Genomic DNA, 23,180 nt, shown 5'->3' with positions numbered 1-23,180 from the left:
CACACACACACCACACGCCACACACGCACCACATACATGCGCGCACACACACACAGCACACACACACCACATACATACAGAACCATTTCTTTGATGTGTCCTTTTGCCCCCTTCTAGCACTTAGCATGGTGTTATGCACATAAGGGGTGCTAGGAACACAAATCCTCCCTCATGTTACTTGGCTTCAGGTGGGCATATCAGGTCCTAGAGGGCACTGGCTTGGGAGGTGGGAAATCTGCCTGGAGCGCCATCTCAACCATGACCTCTGGATGACCTTGAGAGGGTTAATTCTCTCTCCTGTCCCTCAGTTCCCTCCTCTTATAACATAGGTAGATAATCACACAATATCAGAGATGAAAAGGCCCTTGGAGGTCATCTATTCCTCCTTCTGTGTTCCTCTCTCCAAACTACCAGTGAGGAAACTGAGGCCCAGAGAGGGAGAGATATGGCCAAGGTCTCAGAGGGCGTCAGGACACAGCAGGATTCCAATGTGGTCTGTGTAATATACCATAATCTCCCTACTCATTCTGTGGCAAAATCCAAACACAACTTGTCTCTGGTAAAATCTAAAAGCAGTAGTAGGGGGGATGTCTCTACACATGCCACACACACGCATGCATACACATATGTGTTAACAACCCTGCCGCACCTACCCACAAAGCTTTTATGGGAGTTAAAGCAAATCATGGACAGACAGTCGTGTGGACTGGGAAGGCTCATAGAGGTGAACCACCCAGTCGTGGGCCAACATGGGACCCCATGCTTTTCCCTAGGCACCGTACTTACATACTTAGGTCTCACACATGAGTGTGTTTGTGCACAAGGGCTTTCCTGAGCTCGCCCAGACACACATTCTCAAGCACCATCTCCTGTGAATGCTTTCGTCTAAGTATGCATGAGACTTGTATGTGGCTGCTCTTATACCTGGCTTCCCAGGCACCTGTTCATATGAGTGTGAGCTTTCACGCCCCCCTGTGCAGGCTCACCCCAGCCCCTCTCTGCCCCCAGGCCAGCTCTCAGCTTCCCAATCTGCCTAGGAGTAGCCTGGCAGGATATGGGGTGAACGTGTGACAATGATAGGGTGATTCAGCAATTTCACTCCCAGCCTCCAGGATGTCTCTCCTTTTTCATTCCTTTGCCCTTGTCATCCCAAGTAAGTCCAATTTGCCACATGCAGTGTATATTTGTTGTGGAAGGGGCAGGGGGAGTATAGAGAATTCAGGGGTGCACATGAATGTATACAAACTCCTGGGGCTGGAAAAGGGACCTCAGAGACTCCTCGATGCCATCACTACAGAGTTGCCTCTATCACATCTTACCAAAAGAATGGCCAGACACTTGCACACCTCCAGTGATGTGGAGCTCACCACTTTCTCAGGTAGTCTCTTTTATCTCAGGACACTGTTGCAGATCCCTTCATCAGTCTGATGTGTGTGCGTGTGTGTGTGTGTGTCTGTGAATGGAAGTAGTAATGTACATGTGTACATGTGAGACAGTATGTACAGCCAGCCACGTCTTAACTACTTGTTCCAAAGAAAGAAATTATGACATAAGACTCTCAGGTCATGGAAAAACCACTTAGAGGGGGAAAGGTAAAGGCCTATACTGCACAGAAGGAAAGTTCACTCGGAGGACCCTCTTGGCAGAGTTCCACAGCCCACTCAAATAATGTGTCAGTTGGGTGATAGGTATAGGCCCCATACATGTGTGAAAAATTCAGACTGTGGATTGTCCCTGACATGGTTAACTGTAAGATGCCTAGATGCTGGACATATGCTGTGTATCTTTGAGGCACAGGCCCATGGACTAGAGCAAAATAATAGGTTGTGGTAAGGTTATTGGCATAGATGGAGCTCAAGAGATTTGTGAGGTGGTTTCTGGGTGATCTAGGAAGCTTTCTGGGAGCAGTGTTTGGGACCAGAGTAGAAGGCAACTTAGTGTTGCCAAAGGAGTACTGGACACAGAGTGAGACTGACCTGGATATTACGTCCACCTCTGCCACATCTATGCTGAGTGCTCCTTGGCATGTCACCTCTCCTCAGTGGATAAGACTTAATGGAGTTGCCAGCGAGATGATGTCTATAAAAGCCTGTTACAAGGTAGATGCTCCATTGAATCTGAATCTGAAGGAATGACCTTTGGAAGAAAAGGGCAAAGAGTGTTTTCAAGGCAGAGTGAGGTTGGAGACATGTGAGGGAAGAGTCACAGATCCAAGGGACTTGTCCTCAGTGGAGGTGTTGGGAGTGAATGGAAATGGGAGGAGGGGGAAGAACAAGAGACTTTGAAATTTGTGTGTGGGACTTTGAACTTTGTGTTCTTGATGCAGTGAAAAGACCAAAACATATACATGGAGTCAAACCCTTCACCTATCTGAGCCACAACTTGCTAGCTGTGTTGACCATGAGAAAGTTACTTCACCTTTCTGAGCCTTAGTTTCTTGCTCCCTAAAATGTAGATAATAGTAGTACCCACCTTACAGGGTTATTCTGAGGCTTAAATCAGTTAATATGTGTAAAGCTCTTAGAAAAGGGGCACATAGTAAGCATTGACCATTTTTATTATTTGTACACTGGGAAGAATGATAACTCCTACCTTATAGGGCTATAGTAAGGATCAAATGAGATAATGATCCCAAAGCCTGTTGAAATGTTTATTTGTTGTTATCTTGCACAAAATGTGAGGGGGTTTCCTTAGGCTGAAAATAACCTTCAGTAATTCATTCCTTCACTAGTTCAACCAAGCAATATTTATTCAGGGCCTACTATGTGCCAGACACTGTGTTAGGTCTTAAGGAGATAGGTAATGCTGAGCAAAACTGCTGTAGGTCTTCATCTCATGCAGCTTACTGTCTAGTGGATATGAGTTTTTCACACTCAACCCCCAAGTGCCCTGTTGGTGGGCATGATTGATTTAGTACAGAAAATTTCAGTATATGAAACTGCTCAATGCGTTAACAGTTTTAGTTAATCTAGTACCTGTGATTGGCGATCCCACCTAATCCTTAAGGCAAAGGGATAGCCATGCTGAAGTCTGAGTAACTCCTGTAACAGCAAAGTCTGGAACAATCTTAGGCTCAGCCTGGGAATGGGGATGGGGACCCGCTGCCAAATTTGCCTGATCCAAAGATCCTAACCCTTGCCCCATCAGCACAACTGGTGTGTTTTCCTCGAGTCATGTGAGATTGGATAATATTTGTTCTAGGGGGTGGGAGAGATGGGGGCGAGCATTGGGAAGGTGAGATGGGGAGCAGGAGGCAAGGCTTCAACTCTGACTTAGGTCTCTTCGGATACAGATTCTTACCTTGCTTTTAGCTTCTTTGATGCCAAAAGGTGTACAAGTGGGAGATCCCGGCGGGGTGGAGGGTATACCTCCTATGGCTATGGTGGAGGTTGGGGGAGGCAAAAATGAGTGGAAGGGGCTGCAGATTGGCAATACCAGACTTCTCTTTCATCCCCAAAGACTAGAAGAAGTTAGAACTAATACTAGCTAATATTTGCACTCGATTGTAGCCAAGAGGTCGGGAAGCGATACTAGCTAATTAATATTTGTAGAGCACATACTATGTGGTGTACACTGTTCCAAACCCTCCGCATATATTAACTCATTTCACCATCACAATAATCCTGCAAGGCAAGCTATCATTGTCATCATCCTCATTTTACTGAAACACAGAAAGGTTTAGAAATTTATCCAAGATTACACAGCTATTAAGTGGTGAATTGGGGATTTTTAACCCAGGTAATCTAGTTCCAAAGTCCACTATGTTCATGTAATCTGTGTTGCGTTTCTCCACTTGTAAAATGAGGAGGCTGGATTGGTTTATCTCTGAGAGTCTTTCCAGCTCTGACAGTCTCATTATATTTCACATATACTTCTATGAACTTCCAGGCCAAATGAAAAAAAAAAAAAAATTCTGCTCCCAAATGTCAGTGATTTCCAATAAAGTCTCTTGGGAGAAAAGCGGGGAGCCCAGGCTCAGGGAAAAGAGCCGACACTGGAGCTTGGTCTTCCCAGCAGCCTCCAGGGCCTGAGAGCAGCTAGGGGCCTGGGAAGCTCTGGGAGCCAGGGCCTGGCCTGCATTTCCAAGTCACTTGTAACAATAACAAGGAGCAGCAGCTCAGGCAGCCTCTGCTGGGATTTGGGGTCAGAGGTTTCACAGTGGGTGGGGAACAGAGCTCCTCAACTCCATGCCTCTGGGCAACCCTTGAGCTGTTGCTGCTGCTGCTGCTGTCAGGGCCCTTAGAGTTCAGGTCAATCAGTAGTTCCAAGGCTGAGGCTGCCAAGGGGCAGAGGAAAGGAAGTCCTGCACTTGGGGAATGGGAGTTGAGGCCCTGGATATGGATGAAGCTGACTTTCCCTGGCCCTTTCTTCTACCTTGGGTTGGGTGCCTTCTGGGAGCTGGAGAGAAGAATGTAGTACGATGATATAATGTTGTAGATGGAAATAGGACACTGATCTAGCAGCCCAGGTTCTGCCTCTTCTCTTCTCTAAGCCTCAGTTTCCTTACCTACAACATGGGGAGAATATTCCCCATTTCATAATTGATTGTGATGATGACCTATGTGAAAAGGCCTGCCACACAGTGGGTGCTCAGTAAATATGAGTTGAATGTAAAAATAGTTGATTGATTGCTCTAGGTGACCCTGGGCCCATAGGTTGGACCCTGTTGGTTCATCTATAAAATGAGGAAAAATTTTTACCTGCCATTCCCTTCATTCCCTGGCTGAGGAGAGCCTAGAATTGGGGACATCCTGTGGAAGTGAAAGGACAGTAGAAAACACAGATGCGACTACCCTGAGGTTCAGGAAGTGGGTTGTTTAGGCAATTTCCTCATTCCTCCTATTCCGGCCCCTGCTCCCATCCCTGGTCAGACTAGTTCAGACTCTGGAAAAGAAGCTCCATCCCACACTGGAATCCCCATGTCTCTCTCTTCCAGCCGCTTCCTACACTCACCCCTATAGGGCGCCTCTCCCGGAAAGACTCCCAAGTTCTGGGCAGGAAGGAGGGCCCCTGTTGGCTGGTGGGAAAGTCAAGTCTTTGGGATATTACATTCCTGAGATTATCCAGAGAACCCCTGGGGGTTGCAGCTGCTGCTGACTCTCCTCCCTGGCCCTACTCTTGGCCTCTGTGGACGTGTGGACAGTAGGGCCCAAGGCAGGAGAAAGATTGGAGGAAAGGCTCAAAGGCAAAGAGTCAGGCCTGGAGCAGCCCTGCAGGCCAGGTGAGGAGTCAGGATGGGGCAGCAGGAAAGGATGTCCTGGCAGCACTGGCAGGAAGGAATTAAAGGGAAAAGCGTCCAAGGCAGTAGGAATTTTTGCCAAGGGGTGACTTATAAAACCATCAGCATTCCTGAGGCTATAGGTTGGGGGCCCTTTTTGGGGGTGGATGAGTAGGTATTAGATCACAGTCGTCCTGGTGGGTAGAGATGGAAAATCAGGCTTTCTGAGAGGCCTTCTGTGAGGCCCACATACTCCAAGCCAGTGTGGGACAGCTTGCACCCTCGGAGGGAGACAGACGGGAGACAGGCGCTCTGGGAGTTCCTCAGGAGGCTGTCCCAGACTCTGAGTTCTATAAAAACCTTTTAGAATTTATTCCTTCCATTGCTCTTTCCCGACTGGGAATGTTCCTCATTCTCTTCTTTGTGATGGCAGACTAAGAATTGTCAGGCACCCACCTCTCATTAGGTAACAAGTCTGAAGCCCAGCAAAGAATTGGTCAAAGGCACAAGGTCAAGCCCAGAATGCCTGTGTCAGTCAGTCCTTCTTGAAACCAGCTCTCCTCTGCCCTTTTCAGGGATGAGATTGGCATCCTTCAGGGCTGTAGCACTCCATCCCCAGCAGACCTCACATCCCGAACATGAGCACGTGTCTCCAGGTCATTGACATGGGGTTGAAAAGTGGCACCGTGACACCAGTACTCCAACTTAGGACCTGGAGGTAGGCTCAATTGAGCTTCAACCCACATACCATCTTCCATCTCTACTCAGCTGTCTCTGAACTGTGAGCTGCTCTAAGAAACCAGCCTGGGTCTAATCGACCCGTGTGTCCTGTGACAGCCTGGCTCAACACAGCCCCTATTCTAGGCCTAGCCTAGAGAAAGTTTGCCAAGTGAATAGAACACACATGCACTCTCATGCACGTAGAAGTGGCCAAAGCCACTGCACCCACCTTCCAGCTGAGGGACCCCAAGAGAGAAGAGTCAGCTCCAGAGGGCTCAGGAGAGCCTGCTGTCCACAGTGGCCATGGTCTGTGCTGGCAAAACTCAGGATAGGCCTGGGGGTGGTGAGAGCCCATTATGGAAGAAGGGAGGGCCAGGCTGTGAATAAGGCTCTGTGTGGCCAGGCTGAGAAGGCTGGGGGAGGCTGGAATGTGAAGAACGTGCTCTCATGACTGTGGCCCTAGGCCTGGGTCTATGGCACAGGGTTGGCTAGGAGTGAGGGGTGGGGGTGTTGGAGGTGGTTAGGGAAGGAAGGAAGAGGTGGAGCAGAGAAACCAGGCAAGGCAAGGACAAAAAGTCTCTCCAGACATCCCCTCAGATACCAGGGCAAGGGCTGGTCCTAGAGCCTGGAGGCTGAGCAAAAAGGATGCTGGGAAGAGTGAGCTCCATCCCAGCCACTTGTGGCTGAGGATGGCCCAGTTCTGGACAAAGCTTGTCCATAACCTTTGCAGCTTGTCTCCAAACTACCCCTCTCAGACCTCCCTACTTCTCACCCAGCAACCATCTTTCTGTTTTTATTCTCCTTTTGGCTCTGGTTTTCTCCTTTGCACTCTTTCAACGTGTTTCCCTTTTCTCTGAAAAAACTCATGATCTACCTTTTTTTTTGGCTGACAACTGTATCTACCACTAGACTGAGAGCTCCTCCAGGGCAGGAATCACATCTGCTTTTGTTCATGTTTGTATCTGCAGGTCTACCCCAGTGCCTAGTGGACCGCTCAAAGCAGATGCTCCACAGACCTTTTTGAATCCAACAGATCTAAGGGGAAATTCATTACAACAAAAAGATTCCCCCGGTATACCCCCCAAATCACTTTTTCCTCTGTTCCTGACCTCAGTTAATAGCATCACCATCCACCCAGTTGCCAGGCCAGAAACATTGGGGTCATCCTTGACTCCTCTCTTATCCTCCCACATCCTTTCATTTACTTTGGTTCCACCATGTAAATTGTCCATATATTGGTCCCCTTCTTCCTATCCTAAAGACCACTGCCCCACCCAGAACCTTACCATTAACTCTTGTCTCCCTTTCTTTTTCTTTCTTTCTTTCTTTTCTTCTTTTTTTTTTTAGATGGAGTTTCACTCTTGTTGCCCAGGCTGGAGTGCCATGGCGCGATTTCAGCTCACTGCAACCTCCGCCTCCTAGGTTCAAGTGATTCTCCTGCCTCAGCCTCCTGAGTAGCTGGGATTACAGGCATGTGCCACCACACCTGGCTAATTTTTTGTATCTTTAGTAGAGACAGGGTTTTTCTATGTTGGTCAGGCTGGTCTCGAACTCCCGACCTCAGGTGATCTGCCTGTCTTGGCCTCCCAAAGTGCTGGGATTATAGACGTGAGCCACCGTGCCAGGCGTCTGGTCTCCCTTTCTCTAGTTTTGCCTAAGCCCCACATTCCCAATCCATCCTTCACTCAACAGTTAGAGTAACATTCTGAAACATAAATCTGACTACGTTACCTCTCTGTTTAGGCCCCCTCAATGGCTCCCCACTGGGCTCTAGATAAAGTCCCAAGCTCTTAAGATGACCTACAAGGCCCTTCACGATCTGGTCCCTAAACTGCTGCTTCAGATTCATTTCCTACTCTCTGTCTGGCACTCTGCTCTCCAGCTAGACCAAGGTCCTAAATGTAACAGTTCCGGGAAATTAGGAGATAAACTGATGGGTAGGACAAACCACAGGCTTTGATACCTCCTCATCCTTTTCTAGTCTCCCCCTTCTACCTGTCAGGCTCTTTGCCCCCTTGTCTTCTTGATGAACAACTGCTTAGCTTTCAAGACCTGTTCTAAACGCTATTTCCTTCATGAGGGTCCTTATGACAATGTGCCCCCACTCCCAGCAACAACTTACTCCCTCTGCTCAGTTCCATAAGGCTTTATACTTTCCAATAGCACTCACATTGAATTGTGATGATTTGTGCATGTAATTGACTTCCCCTCTGAGCTGTGATTTTCTCAAGGGCAGGGAATATGTCTGATCTATATGAATCCCTGAGTACCTAGCACAGGGCTTAGCCCTGAGGAAGTACCTAGTGAATGAGTGAATAAATAAATGAATATATGAATGAATGACCCACTAGATGAGAAGATTGTCACCACTAATCCTGGTCTTCTTCTAGAGTGGCTGTCTTTGTAACTGTTGGATTTTTGGCTTCTGGGTTCAGAAACTCCAAATCAGAGGGATATGTTCTACAACAAGGAAACAAAAAGGGCCTTCACTTTGTAGCAGAACTCTTTGATGCAAAAGTTCATAAGCTATCTTCCCTTGTAAGTCTTTCAGCTACCAAAATAGCATCAAGATTAAGGTCAAAAGCAGAGTGGGACTCATGGGCCTGATCCAATCCAGGTTATTCTGGACCTCAGAGAGAAAAAAATAGAATGCCATAAAATTGGGAGCCCTATTGACCTCAAGCATAGACTATTGGTTCTGACGCTTACCTCGACCTTGAGCAAATCATTTCACTTCTAGGCCCCAATTGCCTTATGTGTCACATGAGGATAATAAAATCTACCATGCAGGATGGTTGTAATGGCCAAAGTAGGTCACTAATTTGTAACTTATAAATCCCTAAATTTAAGGCCTAGTTATTTCCTGAACTATCTGTAATTCTGCTATAACTATGATGGGTTGGGCTGGTAGGGTGGGGAAGTAGGAGATTTAATATGACTAGAGCATAGAGTACAGTCTGTCCCACCCATCAGTTCATCTCTTAATTTCCAAGAACTGTCACATTTAAGACCTCACAGGGGCCTGCTTCGTCCTTCTCTTCTACTCTCTCACCCTTTCTCATTTTTGTTTCCTCCCCCTTTGTCCACCACTAAGAATTATATTGACTTGCTTAATCATAGTTCCACTTTGTAGCTTTGTAGCAAACTTTCATATCTGTCGCTATTGGTCTTTCTCCTCTAGTCATGCCGATCTCATTCTAGAACTTTTTGTCTCCTTCACACTGACATCCCTTGAGGGTCCTGCCAGTGAACACTTGGGAGGACATCCCCCATCCCTCCTCTCTCCTGTGGCCAATTATGGGCTACAAGGGTGGATCAGACCTTTAGTCATTTTAGGGTAATCTAAGGCTAAGACAAATCTTTTAGGATTAGGAAGCATTGTGGTCAAGTGTCTGCAGCTGGTATGGCAGTCCTTGTGCAGAGGGTAAGAGATAGACACATACTATGGCAACTATTTTCCTGATAACCACTTGGTTGGTTTAGAGGCTGGCTGTGTAAAAGGAGAATAGGCAAGAAGATCCTTCTACCTCTAAGAGGTACCCTTCTTTCCTTCCTTCTTTCTTTTCTCTCCTCCTTAACTATTGAATGAATGTCTCTACAACTACCATTTTAGCCCAAGCCACTGACGTTGTTTGCCTGAACTGCTGCAAAAGCCTCCTAACAGATTTCCCTACTTCCACCCAGGCTCTACAGTCCACTTCCTACCCAACAGCCAGAGTGACCTTTTGAAGGTAGAAATCAGATCGTGCCATTCTCCTGCTCTATATCCACCAATGGCTGCCTATTATAATTTGAATCAAAGTCCAAATCCTTGCCCTGGCCTTCAAAGCCTCTCATAATTTGGCCTTCGTTTCTCTCTTCACCATCTTCCTGAAATGCTCTTCACCTAGCTCTTCACACTGCTGATAACTTCTTGTCATCTGGGTCTCTGCTCAAAGTTGAGCTCCTTAGAGAGACCCATCTGGTCACCTCCGTATTCCCCCTACTCAATCACTCTCCACCTCATCCTGTCTTTAAAAGTTTCTCCTTCTTGGTTCTTAGTGATACCTGAAATTTCCTTATTTCTTTGTTTACTTATTTATTGTTTGTCTCTTCCTACTAAGAGTTTAGCCGCATGAGGATCTTATCTGCCTAGATCACTGCTGTCCTTAGCATCTAGCATAGTGCGCCGAAGGGCATTGGTACTGTATAAATATTTGTTGAATGCATTAATTTAGAGTGCTTCATAGGTGGGAACTGAACAATGAGATCACTTGGACTCGGGAAGGGGAACATCACACACTGGGCTTATCATGGGGAGGGGGGAGGGGGGAGGGATTGCATTGGGGAGTTATACCTGATATAAATGATGAATTGATGGGTGCTGACGAGTTGATGGGTGCAGCACACCAACATTGCACAAGTATACATATGTAACAAACCTGCACGTTATGCACATGTACCCTAGAACTTAAAGTATAATAAAAAATAAAAAAAAAAAATTTAGAGTGCTTAATCATTTTAAAAAGTGTCTTTATGTATGTTAATTTGTCACAAAGCCTGTGAAGTCGGGATTATTGCTCTCCTAGTCTTATAAATGCAGACACTGAGGCTAAAGAGGTTACGAGTGATGTTCAATGTCACATAATCAGTAAGCAGGGGAAGGTGGCCCTGAACTTGGGCTCTCCAATTCTAAATACTGCCCTTGCCACCAACACACCCTGCTTCTAGCCTTGTTGATGCTATACCAAGGATGGTATGTGCCAAGCAAATGTTAACTCATTCTTTGATAATCTTTCTTATCAGGCCTTGGAACAGTACTGTGAGCTGTGGCAGAGTGTCTCCAATCCCCTGACCTGGGGGCCTTCTCCATTCAGGGAGAGTGAAGTGAACCGGCAGGATCAGCCGTGGGGTAGCAGAAAGTACAGTTGTATGGAGTGGGCATCCAGGAGTCTGTGTCTGGGCTCCACTTTGTTCCTTACTTCATTTTCCTTTTCTTTGGACCTCCATGTGTCTTTCTGTAAAACGGGTGGATCGAGCTTGCTAACTTTAAGATCCCTTTCAGTTCGGATATTGCATCTCAGCAATGCCTTGACTTCTTCTCTGTTTCTTTTGCAGTGCTTCCCATTGCTGCAGGTGAAGAAGAATGCTGGTAAGTACACGAGGTGGGCATCGCAAGTGGCATACAAAGAGACTGAGCTTCTCAGTAGTCCTCATGGGGCAGCCGATCAGGTCCCTGGGCAGCAGAGCCAACGGCTGAGATGCAAAAGCCGGAGACATCCTCTCTGTCTCCCTCCACTGGGCATTTGCTGTCCTCCTCGGGCCCTGCTTTTTGGCTCACGTGCAGAACCTCTTTATTTCTCAGCTGGAGGTTTTGCTCTTGTCAGAGAGCCAGGGGAGGACTTCCCTCCAGAGCTTTCAGCAAGTGGCAGCCACCCATATACTTCCCTTGTTCTCAAATGCCTTATTTCCACTGGGAAGTGTATTAGGTGTGGGAGATGCCTCAGAAGAGAAAACAGGTAAGTGGAGGGTAAAGGAAGGAGACTTGGCACTTGGGGTTCAGTGTCTGTTATATTCCCAGTACTTGCTTTATCTAGAAGGCTTCCAACAGGAGGTAGGCTTTGGAGCTCATTAGACTGAGGGGATATATGTAGCTTTTTCGTTTTGCTCTCTCACAAGTTTCTTTGAGCCCAACTTCCTATCTGCCTGGTGCCTCTGGTGTCCTACTTGGGTGTGGATAAGTGAATGGCATACTGGGAGCAACTACCTTCCATTGAGAAGGACACAGTTTTCTAGAGAGGGATAACAGCTTTGTGGAGGAAGAGAAAGAAGGCTACTGGCCAGGGAAGAGTTTGGTGCTGGAGCCCGAACTCCTGTATCAGCTGGGCTTTGCTGAGGTCATCAAGGCCATCCTCCTGGCTCTAGCCTGACTTCAGTCATTCCCACTGGCTCCAATTTTTCATCAGGATGAGCTCATGACTTGAATAAGCATAGTTGCTGGTGACAGGATTGGGGCTGCCAAAACAGAAAGGCATCAGTTAACAAGTGGCATGCTAAGGGTCTGTGCAAACCATCATGGGAAGATGTTGGAAGAGAAAACCAGAACGCTTACTAATAAGGATCTTCCAAAGTAGTTGGAGCTGGTTTGGGCAAATCACACCAGGATGCAGAGAGGGGATTCTAGTGACTTTCCAAGGACGTTTCCATCTTAGGACTCTGAGTTTTTGGGTGGTGGCTGCTACAAAACAAGAACTGATAGGGTGGGGGGTTTATTTGCATTGCCATGACAGCAGATAAGAGAGGATTTATTTTGAAACAGGAACACTGCTTTGATCAGCATACAGCATACATCTGCTTCTCCATTTCCCCACCCTGCCTTTCCCCCTCATCATCATTCCAAGGCTTCTTGCTGGGCAGTTTCTGCTTTACAACAGAGACTTCTGGGGGCACAAGGTCTGTGCACTGCCCATACTAGGGGAAGGACACACTTCTCCATTTCAGAGACACCAGCTGCAAAGGCTAAAAAGAAACCCCTCAGGCCCTGAAATAGTGACCCCCTCAGACGAATGCACTCACAGCTGCCAAGTTACCTCTTTAGAATGTCTGTGCCAGGCAGAGGTGCCAGCACTGAGCTCTGGGAAGGTGGGCACCAAGAGGCTGAGTGGTCTGTGGCTTCCAGAGAAGACAGGAGTATCTTTTAGGGGGTGGGGTCAGGCAGAGGAGGTTGCCACCTACAAAGTTGAGGTGGGACCGGTCTTTCTGCTATTTCTTAAGTTAAAGTTTGAAAATGTCTATTTAAAGGCAAATGGAAACATGTTGCCTCAGGCTGATTCAAAAACAATCTGGCATAAATTATGAGTTTATGTGGATGTGGAAATGGTAGCAGCAAGGCACTGGGAATCAAGGCACCTGGATTTTAGCCCAAATTTCATTATAGATTCACTGTGTGAGCCCAGGAAAGTAGCTTCCTCTGTCTGGACTGGTGTCCACATCTACAAAATGGAGCTTATTGCATGGGACTCTTGTATGGATCACAATAGACAGCACATTAAAAATGTCAAAGTGCTGAACAAATGTGATTGATTGTTTCTGAAACTTAGGTCGTGAGGTGAGCAGAATGCTTCATTGTTTTGTTACGTATTATTTGAGACATAGGTAATATCTTCACAGGTTTCAAAATTCAAGAGGTACAAAAATACAGTCTCTTCTCACCCCAAGTCCCCAGCCACCGAGCAAGCCTCTTAGAGGTGATCAGTATTAGCAGCTTCTTGGCCCTCGATGAGTTTAGAAGGTTTGAATCAAGTGAGCTGTGTTAGATGGAACTGCGATGGGGGCTGGCACTGCCTGACTGGCCTGGGGGTGGGGCTGAGGGGAGCTGCAGAAAAGGTCATGGAGCAGGAATCCCGGGGCAGGAAATATGGGCTGGTAGAATCAGCATTCTTTTGGGACCCAGTCTTGACTGTGCCACTCATGGTGGAATGATACCAAGTAAGGGCTTTCCCCTCTCTGAACCTCAGTGTTCTCATCTATACATTGAGCCTGTCCCATTCTCCTATGCCATTTCTCCCAAGTGCCACCAGAGCAGAAAAGAAGTGGTAGAGGAGAGGACCAGCCAGGGACTTCTTAGTGACAAGAAAGCCAAAATACTGACTCCAGGCTGAGAGTTGTATATAATTTCTTTCTTTCTTTCCCTCCCTCCCTCCCTCCCTCCCTCCCTCCCTTCCTTCCTTCCTTCCTTCCTTCCTTTTTCTTTCTCTTTCTTTTCTTTCTTTCTTCTCTCTTTCTTTCTCTCTTTATTTCTTCTTCTCTTTCTCCTTCCTTCCTACCTACCCTCCCTTCCTTCCTTCCTTCCTTCTTTCCTTCCTTCCTTCCTTCCTCCTCCATCTTCTTTCTTTCTTTCTTTCTTTTTCTTTCTTTCTTTCGCCTTCCTTCCTTTCTTCCTTCTTTTTTTTTTTTTTTTCTTTGAGACAGGGTCTCTGTCACTCAGGCTAAAGTGCAGTGGTGCAACATAGCGTACTGCAGCCTTAATCTTCTGGGCTTAAGGGATCCTCTCACTTCAGCCTCCTCAGTAGCTGGGACTACAGGGCTGCATCGCCACGCCCAGCTCATCTTCCTTCTATTAGGATGAATCAAGCAAAGATTTATCTGACACATCATTGCTTTTGCTCTAGTGATCCCACTGACAGAGGAAACCTTGTAAGGGCTGTCATAGGATCACTTGGTACCACCTTATAGGAGAGCATTAGGAATATCCAACTGGCTTCAACACATGTGGTGCTGCCCAGGCCCAAGAGAATGACCTTCAAAGGTGAATTACCTTTGAAGTCCTTGCTATGACAGTCCAAGAAGCCACTAGCACAATGTTTCCCAAATGTCACTTATTTGTGAACCAACTTCAGAATTTTTGCCATCACATCATCCATGCCATTAAGTACTTAATGTTTTTCTTTAAATCAACCTGATTTTAAATAATAACCTCACCCTAAGCCATAAAAATCTATGAAATTAGGTTTTGAGGCACTAGTTACATTTTTCCTGATATGTAGTAAATTATATATATATCTATCATGATGCAGATGCCAATGTATCACCCCAAATCATCCTATGTCAACATATATATCAAACACTGAGAAACACAGAGCTAGCGGCAGTAAAACCAGCAGCTCAGGAGGAGGTTCAGTCCTTAGGGACTCACTCCAAGACGTGCTACATGCTCTCAGGCTCCCATCTTCACTTCATATTTCTTTCAGGCCTTCACACCCTGTTGCTTGAGCACAAATTGCTCCTAAGATGGAAAGGTCCTGGAGCCTAAAAGGAACCCGTTTCCTCCAAATAAAACCCACAATTCAAAACTGCCTCTTAAGTGCTGAAGTGAGAATACTTGACTGGGGCCCGAAGCTCTAGGTTCCAGTTTTGGCTGTGACCTTTGCCAGCTGTGTGTCCTTGGGCCTGTCCCTTTCCCTCTCTGGGCCTTAGTGACTCTAACTATAAACTGAATAGCTTGCTTTAAGTGACCTCTAAGGTATCTTGCTGCTCTGAAATTCAGTGACTCCTTGACTTACAAACTCCGTGGAGTTCATTAGCTCGCTTCCCAGCAGCCCACAGCGGTGAGGAGGCTGCTGACCTTCCCTCCCACCGCCTTTGTGCCAAATCCTTCCCCGAGGTCCCCTGCTCCCAGTGCACAAAGCTCCTTTTGTTGCCTGGAGCCATTTGAGGCTTCACTCCAGGCTCCTGCTGAAGTGGCTGAGGTGGCCTGGTAGGGTAATAGTTTGCCTGTAACAAGAGCCCCTGCTCGCAACCCAACTGGCTCCAGTCTGGCTGCAGGCTTGGCCTCAGCATCAGACTCATCCATCAGCTGCCCAAGACCTCTCCCCCAAGCTCTGAGGGAGCGGGAAGACAGATTTGAACAGTAGAAAATGGAAACAAATACATTTATTTAACATGCTATTGGGTGTCTGTCATCCAAGGCTCAGAAGGGCAGCAGAAAAAAATACTAAGCATATGAAAGTCATCAGAATAATAATAATTCAATCTACATCCTTTCTTTTGAAAATGACCAAATCATTTTGATAACTAAGTCTTGGCAGATCTGGTCATTTAACATTTGTTATTTTACAAAGAACATTTGCAGGGCATGGCTTATCTAACATCTGACAGATATTTTACCCAGCAACTTGGAATAGTATAAAGATCTACTTAGTTAGGGAGCATCTGGAATTTATTATCATTTGAGACAGGAAATCTTTTAACCATGATCTACAGTGAATTCAGCCAAGGTAAAAATGCTGGACTGTGACTTGAGAGACCTAGGATCTAGTCTCATGTCTATCATTAACTCCTTCTGCGACCTTGAGTTAGTCACCTCTGCTCCCTGGGCCTCAGTTTCCTTGTCTGCAAAATGAGAATGTTGAACTAGAAGGTCTCAAGATTTTGATTTTGTGCCCCGGCCCCCTCTCTTCCAGAAGTGAGGCTGAAAGGAAAGGGAGGTGGGGGTAGGGTCAGTGGAAAGGGCAATTTCAAGATGTTCTTTGGCATGGGGGAAGGGTTTCCAGGCCTGTGGAGGAGTATAAGGGCTTCCTTTGTGGCCCAAGGGGCTGGGAAGCCCAGGTTCTCAGTTGCTTCAAGAGTGCAAGACAGAATTAGGTCTAGGTTTAGAGAGGCAGGTCAGGTATATCTCTCGAGGTATAGCCTAGATGACCATTTTCACAGTGTAAGCCACTCCAAATCAGGGGCTGGAGAGGGCGTGGGAACTTCAGGTGGAAAGACAGTTCTGAAAAGGACCTGGGAAGTGCTATTGGACACTTCCACCAGAAGGTCCTGTGGATCCTTCAAACTCAACACTAAAGATCATAGTTCTTTATCATTTCTCTGGAAACCTCCTCTTTCTACAGAATCTGCTTTCTTGGTTAAAGCAGCCCCATGCACCCAGCCACTCGAGCAAGAATCACGGGCGTTACCTGGACTCCATCTTTCTAATTTGCTGTCATTTAGTTGTGTGCTTGGGACCTCTTCATAAGGCTTCCTAAATCTACCCCCTTTTTTTGTCACTCACACTAACATAGCCCTCCATCTGGGCCCTAGCAACTCTGGCCTTGATGGTTGCGACCGCTACCTAACTGGTCTTCCTGCCACCATGCTCGCCCTTCCAGTTCACCCTCCATACTGCTGCCAAAGTTCTCTCTTTAAAAGAAAAACTTAGGCATCCTCAAAAATCTTTGGCTGTTTCCTACCTTTGGTCAAAGTCCAGCTTCTTTGCTCTGACATTCAAGATCTCTCAAACTTAGACAGCCTATCTTTCTTGCTTCCTCTCCCACCTCATTCCTATATTTCTGAGCTCCATGGGACAACTCGCTATTTCCTAGACAGACTCTCCCCTGAGTGTGTTGTTGCCAGCTCCCTTCTTGGCCTGTCAAGCCATGCTCTGGCCTCCCTTCCCATCTTGTCCGTAGCTATTACATTATAAAACATCACACTGTTCTGCATTGGCCTCTTTTCTTTCCTGTCTCTCCCATAGACCATGAGCTCTTGGTGTACAATGGCTACATCTGACTGACCCCTGGATTCCCAGAATTAAGCATAAGGTCTCACATAAACAATGAGTCTGCCAAGAACTGGCTTTTATTTCTGATGGCATAGCAAAAGAACTTCTGGTAATCAGACTGGTGACTTCTTCCTTTCAGCAGACTTTCTTCCCTATCATTTCAGCTCTGAACTAGCTATTACAGATCAACATAGAGCCCCACTGGCTCCAGATGACAAAACCTCTTGAGACAGGGCCTTGAGGATCCAGTGGTTCCAGCCAATGGTGCAGATCCATGTAAAACACATTTTCACCAAACTCTCGAAATGTGGAGGTCGCCCACATCTCAAGGCAGGAAGGACACTTAAGGACTATATTAACCTGTGCTTTTGAAACTGAGTACTGAGGAACCCTAGTGTCCCCAGAGATTCCTTAGGGGACATGAGAGGAAGACAGAGTTATGGGATATCTCATTCCTGCTCCATTCAACTTAATCTATTTGACTTTTCGAAGGTTCCATGAACATTTCATTTGGAGACTGTAGTTGACTGCATTAAAGTTTCATTTGGAGACTGTAGTTGGCTGCATTAAATGTTGGCAATCATAGCTCGAATCTGGTGTTCAATTTTCCCTTTTTTACCTTTCCTGCTACATGCCCAACTTGGGCTTTGACCAAACTCTTCAGGTATGGTGAAGCATCCTTTTTCATTCTATACTGTTAAAAGTTCTTTTTATTGAGCCAGAATCTGCCTTACAACAACTTCCACCCAGTGGCCCTATTTTCACCCCTTGAAGTCCCTTGGAAGTAGTGTGTTCCTTCTTCCTTAAGGCCAATCTGCTGGCATTTAGAATCTCCCAAAATCTAAGGTAGGAGGGATCTTATAGCTCATACAGTCCAATGTTCTCGTTGCAGCTGGGGAATGAAGCCTAGATAAGCTAAGGGATCTGCACAACAGCATAGAGCTAGTTGGCAGCAAAACTGAGACTAGAACCCAAGACTCTACTCATCTATAATGTGCTCCCCAGAATCTGTCCTTTCCTAGCTCCTAAAATCGTTTCTCAGAGTCCTGATCACTCTTCCCTACACGTACTCCTGACTGACAGTGACCAATGACTGAACATCAGCAGCTGAGTTTGTGAAAGCTCCATGGCTCCCAAGCCTTGGTCTGCCTGGGGAGAGGGCAGAGGCAAAGCAGAACAAACTGGTGTCAGAAGCAGAGCCATTCCCTCACCACAGCCTGAAAGTCATTCTCCTCATCCTCCTCTTCTTTCCATAAAACTAAATTCCATTCAAACAGCCCTCCCCCAATGGCAGGGCAGCCAAGGGGCAGCTTTCAGAGGCCCCTTCTGACCTGTTTGCTAAAGGGTTCCTGCTGTGTGACCTTCCACATCCCAAGCCCAGAAACAGGAAGAGTTAGTTTGGTTTGCGTTTTGAGAAGAAAAATGAAAACATAGGAAGTAGGGCTCCTGAGAACAGAGGCTTCCAACTCTGTGTCCATTTGTCCCTGGAGCAGGATATTTCAGGGAATACATTCCACAGGGGAAGGGAACAGCCTCCCTTACTAAAAACGAAACACAAAACCCTTCAAGGTTTGGAAAAAGAAAAAGGCCAAAAGGAGACTCTTAAGGAGGGGAGGGGGTAATTGTTTTATAATCTCCAGCCCTTCACCCCCTTGGCCACTTGGAGCTGTCATACTTTGATCTCACTACCGTTATCAGCACATCTGGCCCCCAGAGATGTCCTGCTCCCTTTAACCTATGGCCCAAGAAAGAGTCCAAGTCTCCTTTCTTGTTTACCTGAGGATGGCCAAAGTAGGCCAGCACTCAGAGCCTTCAATTAAAACCAAGAAAAAACAGACAGAAATTAATTACACAATGCGCAAACAGCAGAACAACATTCAGGCCTTACCAAGTATGTGTTTTTTGTTTTAAGAAGCCCAGCAAAAGCAGGGAAGTGCTTTGTCAGTCCCCAAATATCTCCCAGGATAACTACTTCATTGCCTCAGATGCGCTGCCGTAAGTTTGCCTGGCTTTCTCCCGTCTCAGCTGTCAGTCACTGGGAGGCAGGTGCCATCTTGTTTCCCTACCACTGTTGCTAGAAGGGCCAATACAACAGGTCTTTTACCAACAACAGCAACAACAACAACAACAAAACAACCTTCCAGAACCCCTACGGTTCTTTTCAGTTCTAGTTTCTGGGCTGACGAACATGGCTAGTTCACAGATAGTGCCAGGGTAAAAGTGTGGATCATTTTGGGGTGCCAAAGAAGCATATAGCCCTGCAAGGAAACCAGCTCTGCCTACAATCTGGAGCTTCTACAGGTACACATGTACATGTGTCACATGTGTAGTGTGCAAACACACACATAGTCTATTTACCAAAATTTTAGTTTCATGAAATAACAAGGCCTTCACTGTACACAAACATACCATTGTCTCCCCTGAGGTTATGGGTAAGCAGAACCTCTTTCTAGAGGATGATTCCAAGAGCATCTGCCTGGAATGGCTTGTTTTTTCCATAAGATCTGGGGGCGAAATTTTCATATTAAAACAAGCATATAATTGTTGTGGAATAGCATGAAAAATTCACATGAATTAGCTGGGCATGATGGCTCACACCTGTAATCCCAGCACTTTGGGAGGCCAAGGCGGGTGGATCACCTGAGGTCAGGAGTTCGAGACCAGCCTGACCAACATGGTGAAACCCCGTCTCTACTAAAAAAAACAAAAATTAGCTAGGTGTGGTGGCGGGCACCTGTAATCCCAGCTACTTGGGAGGCTGAGGCAGGAGAATCACTTGAACACAGAGGCAGAGGGTGCAGTGAGCCGAGACTGCACCATTGCACTCCAGCCTGGGCGACAAGAGCAAAGCTCCGTCTCAAAAACAAAACAAAACAAAACAAAACATTCACATGAATTCATAAGATAAAAGTGGAGACTTGAAAAAAAAATTCTCACTTGTGGTTGGCTGTGTGAGATTCTCCTCCAGCTGCTCGGGCCTGTGTGGGGAATAAATTCTTTGTGTTCATTGGAGGTACTTTGGGGATGCAAAAGTCTGAGGGTCGCAAAGTAAAACAGTAGGCTCCTTGAGGGTAGAAACGTCTCATTTTTCTCTGTATCCTGACGTCTGAAACAGAGCCAGCCACAAACAGAGTGCTTGGGAACTATTTGCTCCATCCATGCATCCACCTATCCATTCATCCATCTATCCATCCTTACCAAGAAACAAGCTAAAAAGGTAGCCTTAGAATGGTGGAAAGAACACAGTTTCTGGAAAATTCATAAACCTCTGGGTCTGAATTCTGACTCTGTCACTTATTAGCTGTGTCATCACATCTCTAAGCCTCAGTTTTCTCAGGGTTTTTTTGTGTGTGTGCGTGTGGTTTTTTTTTTTTTTTTTTTTGAGACGGAGTCTTGCTCTGTTGACCAGGCTGGAGTGCAGTGGTGCAATCTTGGCTCCGTGCAACCTCCACCTTCTGAGTTCAGTAGATTCTCCCACCTTAGCCTCCCAAATAGCTAGGATTACAGGCGTGCACCACCATGCCCGGCTAATTTTTTTTTTTTTGAGATGGAGTTTCACTCTTGTTGCCCAGGCTGGAGTGCAATAATGCGATCTCGGCTCACTGTAATCTCCACCTCCCAGGTTCAAGCGATTTTCCTGCCTCAGCCTCCGAAGTAGTTAGGATTACATGCATGCACCACCATGCCTGGCTAATTTTTGTATTTTTAGTTAAGACAGGGTTTCTTTCGCCATGTTGATCAGGCTGATCTCGAACTCTTGACCTCAGGTGATCCACCTGCCTCGGCCTCCCAAAGTGCTGGGATTATAGGCATGAGCCACTGCTCCCAGCCTAATTTTTGTATTTTTAGTAGAGACAGGGTTTTGCCATGTTGGCCAGGCTGGTCTCAAACTCCTGACCTCAGGTGATCCACCCATCTCGGCCTCCCAAAGTGCTGGGATTGCAGGCATGAGCCACTGTGCCTGGCCCTAGTTTTCTCAGTTTTAAAATAAGAATCCAAATACCCAACTCCTGGGTTGTTGTGGAACCTTAAGTGTGATAACGGGAGTGGGAGTGCTCTATAAGATCCCAGACAGTACAGAAATTACAGTTATTTCATGACTATCAAATTACCACCATGACTAGCCCAGGCAGTAGGGTGGGGGGAGGGGAAGATGTTTTCTCCAGCCAGAAGTCTGATTTGAGATTAAGAAAGCAGGAACTGAGACCTCAGGAATGAGCCCCCGGGCCTCTGGGATGGAGAGGGCAGATGTTGAATCCTGGCTTCAGCTCCACCCCCACTCCAGGAAGGCAGTATGCAGGCCAGAGGGGAACTTGGGGTGGAGTCATGGAAGGATCAGATGTGCCTCATACACTTCAGGTCTCCAAAGACCAGATGTGCTTTTCTTCTCATGTCTGCCAATGAGCCCCTTTGAGGTCCAATTTGCAGCAAGGGTCATTCATCACTGGGGCTGAAATACAACCAGGCATAATGTGTTGACTTGGCTGCTAACAGACTCTGCGTCCTTGGGTAAGTCCCTTTTCCTCTCTGGGCCCCAATTTCCCTATCATTAGGGATTGGATTGGGTTGTCCCTCAGGTCCTTTGAGCTCCTGCACATTATGTTTAAGACTCTTTCTGGCCTTGATTTTCTAAAAATGTGAACAATGTGATTTGCCAAAAATATGATTGGTCTGATCATCTGATAGTTGGACCCTGAATCATGGATGGGTGAAAAATTTCAAAGCAATTGTGGGGCAGGGGATAGGCCTGGCTGGGGCTCTCTTCTGTTTTTAAGTCTGCTGGTTCCTGTGGCTCCTTCTGTACGTGTCTGTGTCTGGTCAAACTGGCCCAGCTCAGCTGGACATCTCCGAGCAAGCCAAGGTTGTAGCCCAGGTAGACGGCTTATGGATACAGCAGGTGTTTCCTAAGCCCCGGGATCTGGCTCAGGTACCTCACAATATAAAATGAGGAAAGGAAAGAAAACAGGAAATCCTACCCACTATATGCAACTAATTGTTCAGGAAGAATTCCTTCTAGGCAAGCCCGTTGTCTCAGAAGTCAGCAACAGCTGCTGGGTTGGAATGGCTAACTTGTGCAGTCTCTGAGATCCTCAGGCTCCCTCCAAACCCCATCTCAATCTATTTAGACCTCTGCCATTCTCTGAAGCTCAGCTCAAATAGTGTTCCCTCCCTCTTTCAAATCCCCATCATACTGTGTATCTGTCTTATAGCATGAATCATGCCTTGTATTTTGAGCTATTTCCTTTCACATATGGATTAAAAGTAAAATACATGTTCTGAATGAAAATTCCAACCCATAATCTTTCATTCTCACTTTCCAGAGTTAGCCACTCTGAAAAGGTTGCTGTTGTTTTTGTTTGTTTGTTTGTTTTAGCTTTCCAGAAATCTATTGCCAAAGGTATTGAAAATGTGAGGTTGGACATGGTGACTTATGCCTGTAATCCCAGCAATTTGGGAGGCCAAGGTGGGAGGATCATTTGTGTCCAGGAGTTTGAGACCAGCCTGTGCAACATAGGGAGACCCCGTTCCTACCAAAAAAAAAAAAAAAAAAAAAAACAGGCGAGGTGGTACATGCCTGTAGTCCCAGGTACTCAGGAAGCTGCGGTGGGAGGATGGCTTGAGCCCGGGAGGTTGAGGCTGCAGTGGGCCGTGATTGTGGCACTGCACTCCAGCCTGGGTGACAGAGTGAGACTCTGTCTCAAAAAAATAATTAAAAAAATGTTTTGAACAGAGAGTTGGCTCTGGAGTCTAAGCACTGAGATTTAAGTCTCAGCTTTCCGCTTGCTGGTCAGATCAGCTTCAGCAAATTCTATCACCCCTTTGACCCTCAGTTATCTGCTCTGTAAATGGGATAAACATGTCCTCTCCTCCTGTCTCACAGGGTTGGTGTAAGGGCCAAATGAGAAAAGAGATTGAAGGCACCTTGGAAACTGTAAGGTGGGCCCTATTTATCTCTATGCTTGTCACTGGAACTTGACTGTAAGCACCTTTGAAACAGAAACTTGGCCCATCGGGGGCTGTGTCCCCATTGCCTTTTGTTTCAGTTTGTCCAGAATGGGAAGGTGGTGATGCCAGGAGTATGGAACTGAATCCCCAGGGTCGTGCTACACCTGGAGGTGCTGATACTCTGCTCCTGCCCTGGTTCTGGACACACACCTCCTTGACCTTCCTTTGAAGCCAAACCCAGCTGAGAGGACCATTTTTCTAAAGTTACTTGGCTTG

The 23,180-nt window shown here is 46.6% G+C and overlaps 1 protein-coding gene across 2 annotated transcripts in view; it reads left to right on the top strand.

The window, feature by feature from the left end:
* The window catches only part of STARD8 (StAR-related lipid transfer (START) domain containing 8), a 79,045-nt gene that overhangs the window by 7,147 nt on the left and 48,718 nt on the right, over positions 1-23,180 (top strand). For both annotated transcript variants that reach the window (XM_011943173.1, XM_011943171.1), the window contains exon 2: positions 11,036-11,069. Coding sequence is in view for 1 of the 2 variants with exons in the window: in XM_011943171.1 (XP_011798561.1) it covers positions 11,036-11,069 (34 nt within the window). In the remaining variant the exon portion in view is untranslated. The remainder of the gene's footprint in view (positions 1-11,035; positions 11,070-23,180) is intronic.

This window comes from Colobus angolensis, unplaced genomic scaffold, assembly GCF_000951035.1.
Source record: "Colobus angolensis palliatus isolate OR3802 unplaced genomic scaffold, Cang.pa_1.0 Scaffold216, whole genome shotgun sequence".
Classification (NCBI taxonomy): domain Eukaryota; kingdom Metazoa; phylum Chordata; class Mammalia; order Primates; family Cercopithecidae; genus Colobus; species Colobus angolensis.
The sequence above is the reverse complement of the archived record's forward strand: the minus strand, read 5'-3'. Positions and strand labels throughout refer to the sequence as shown.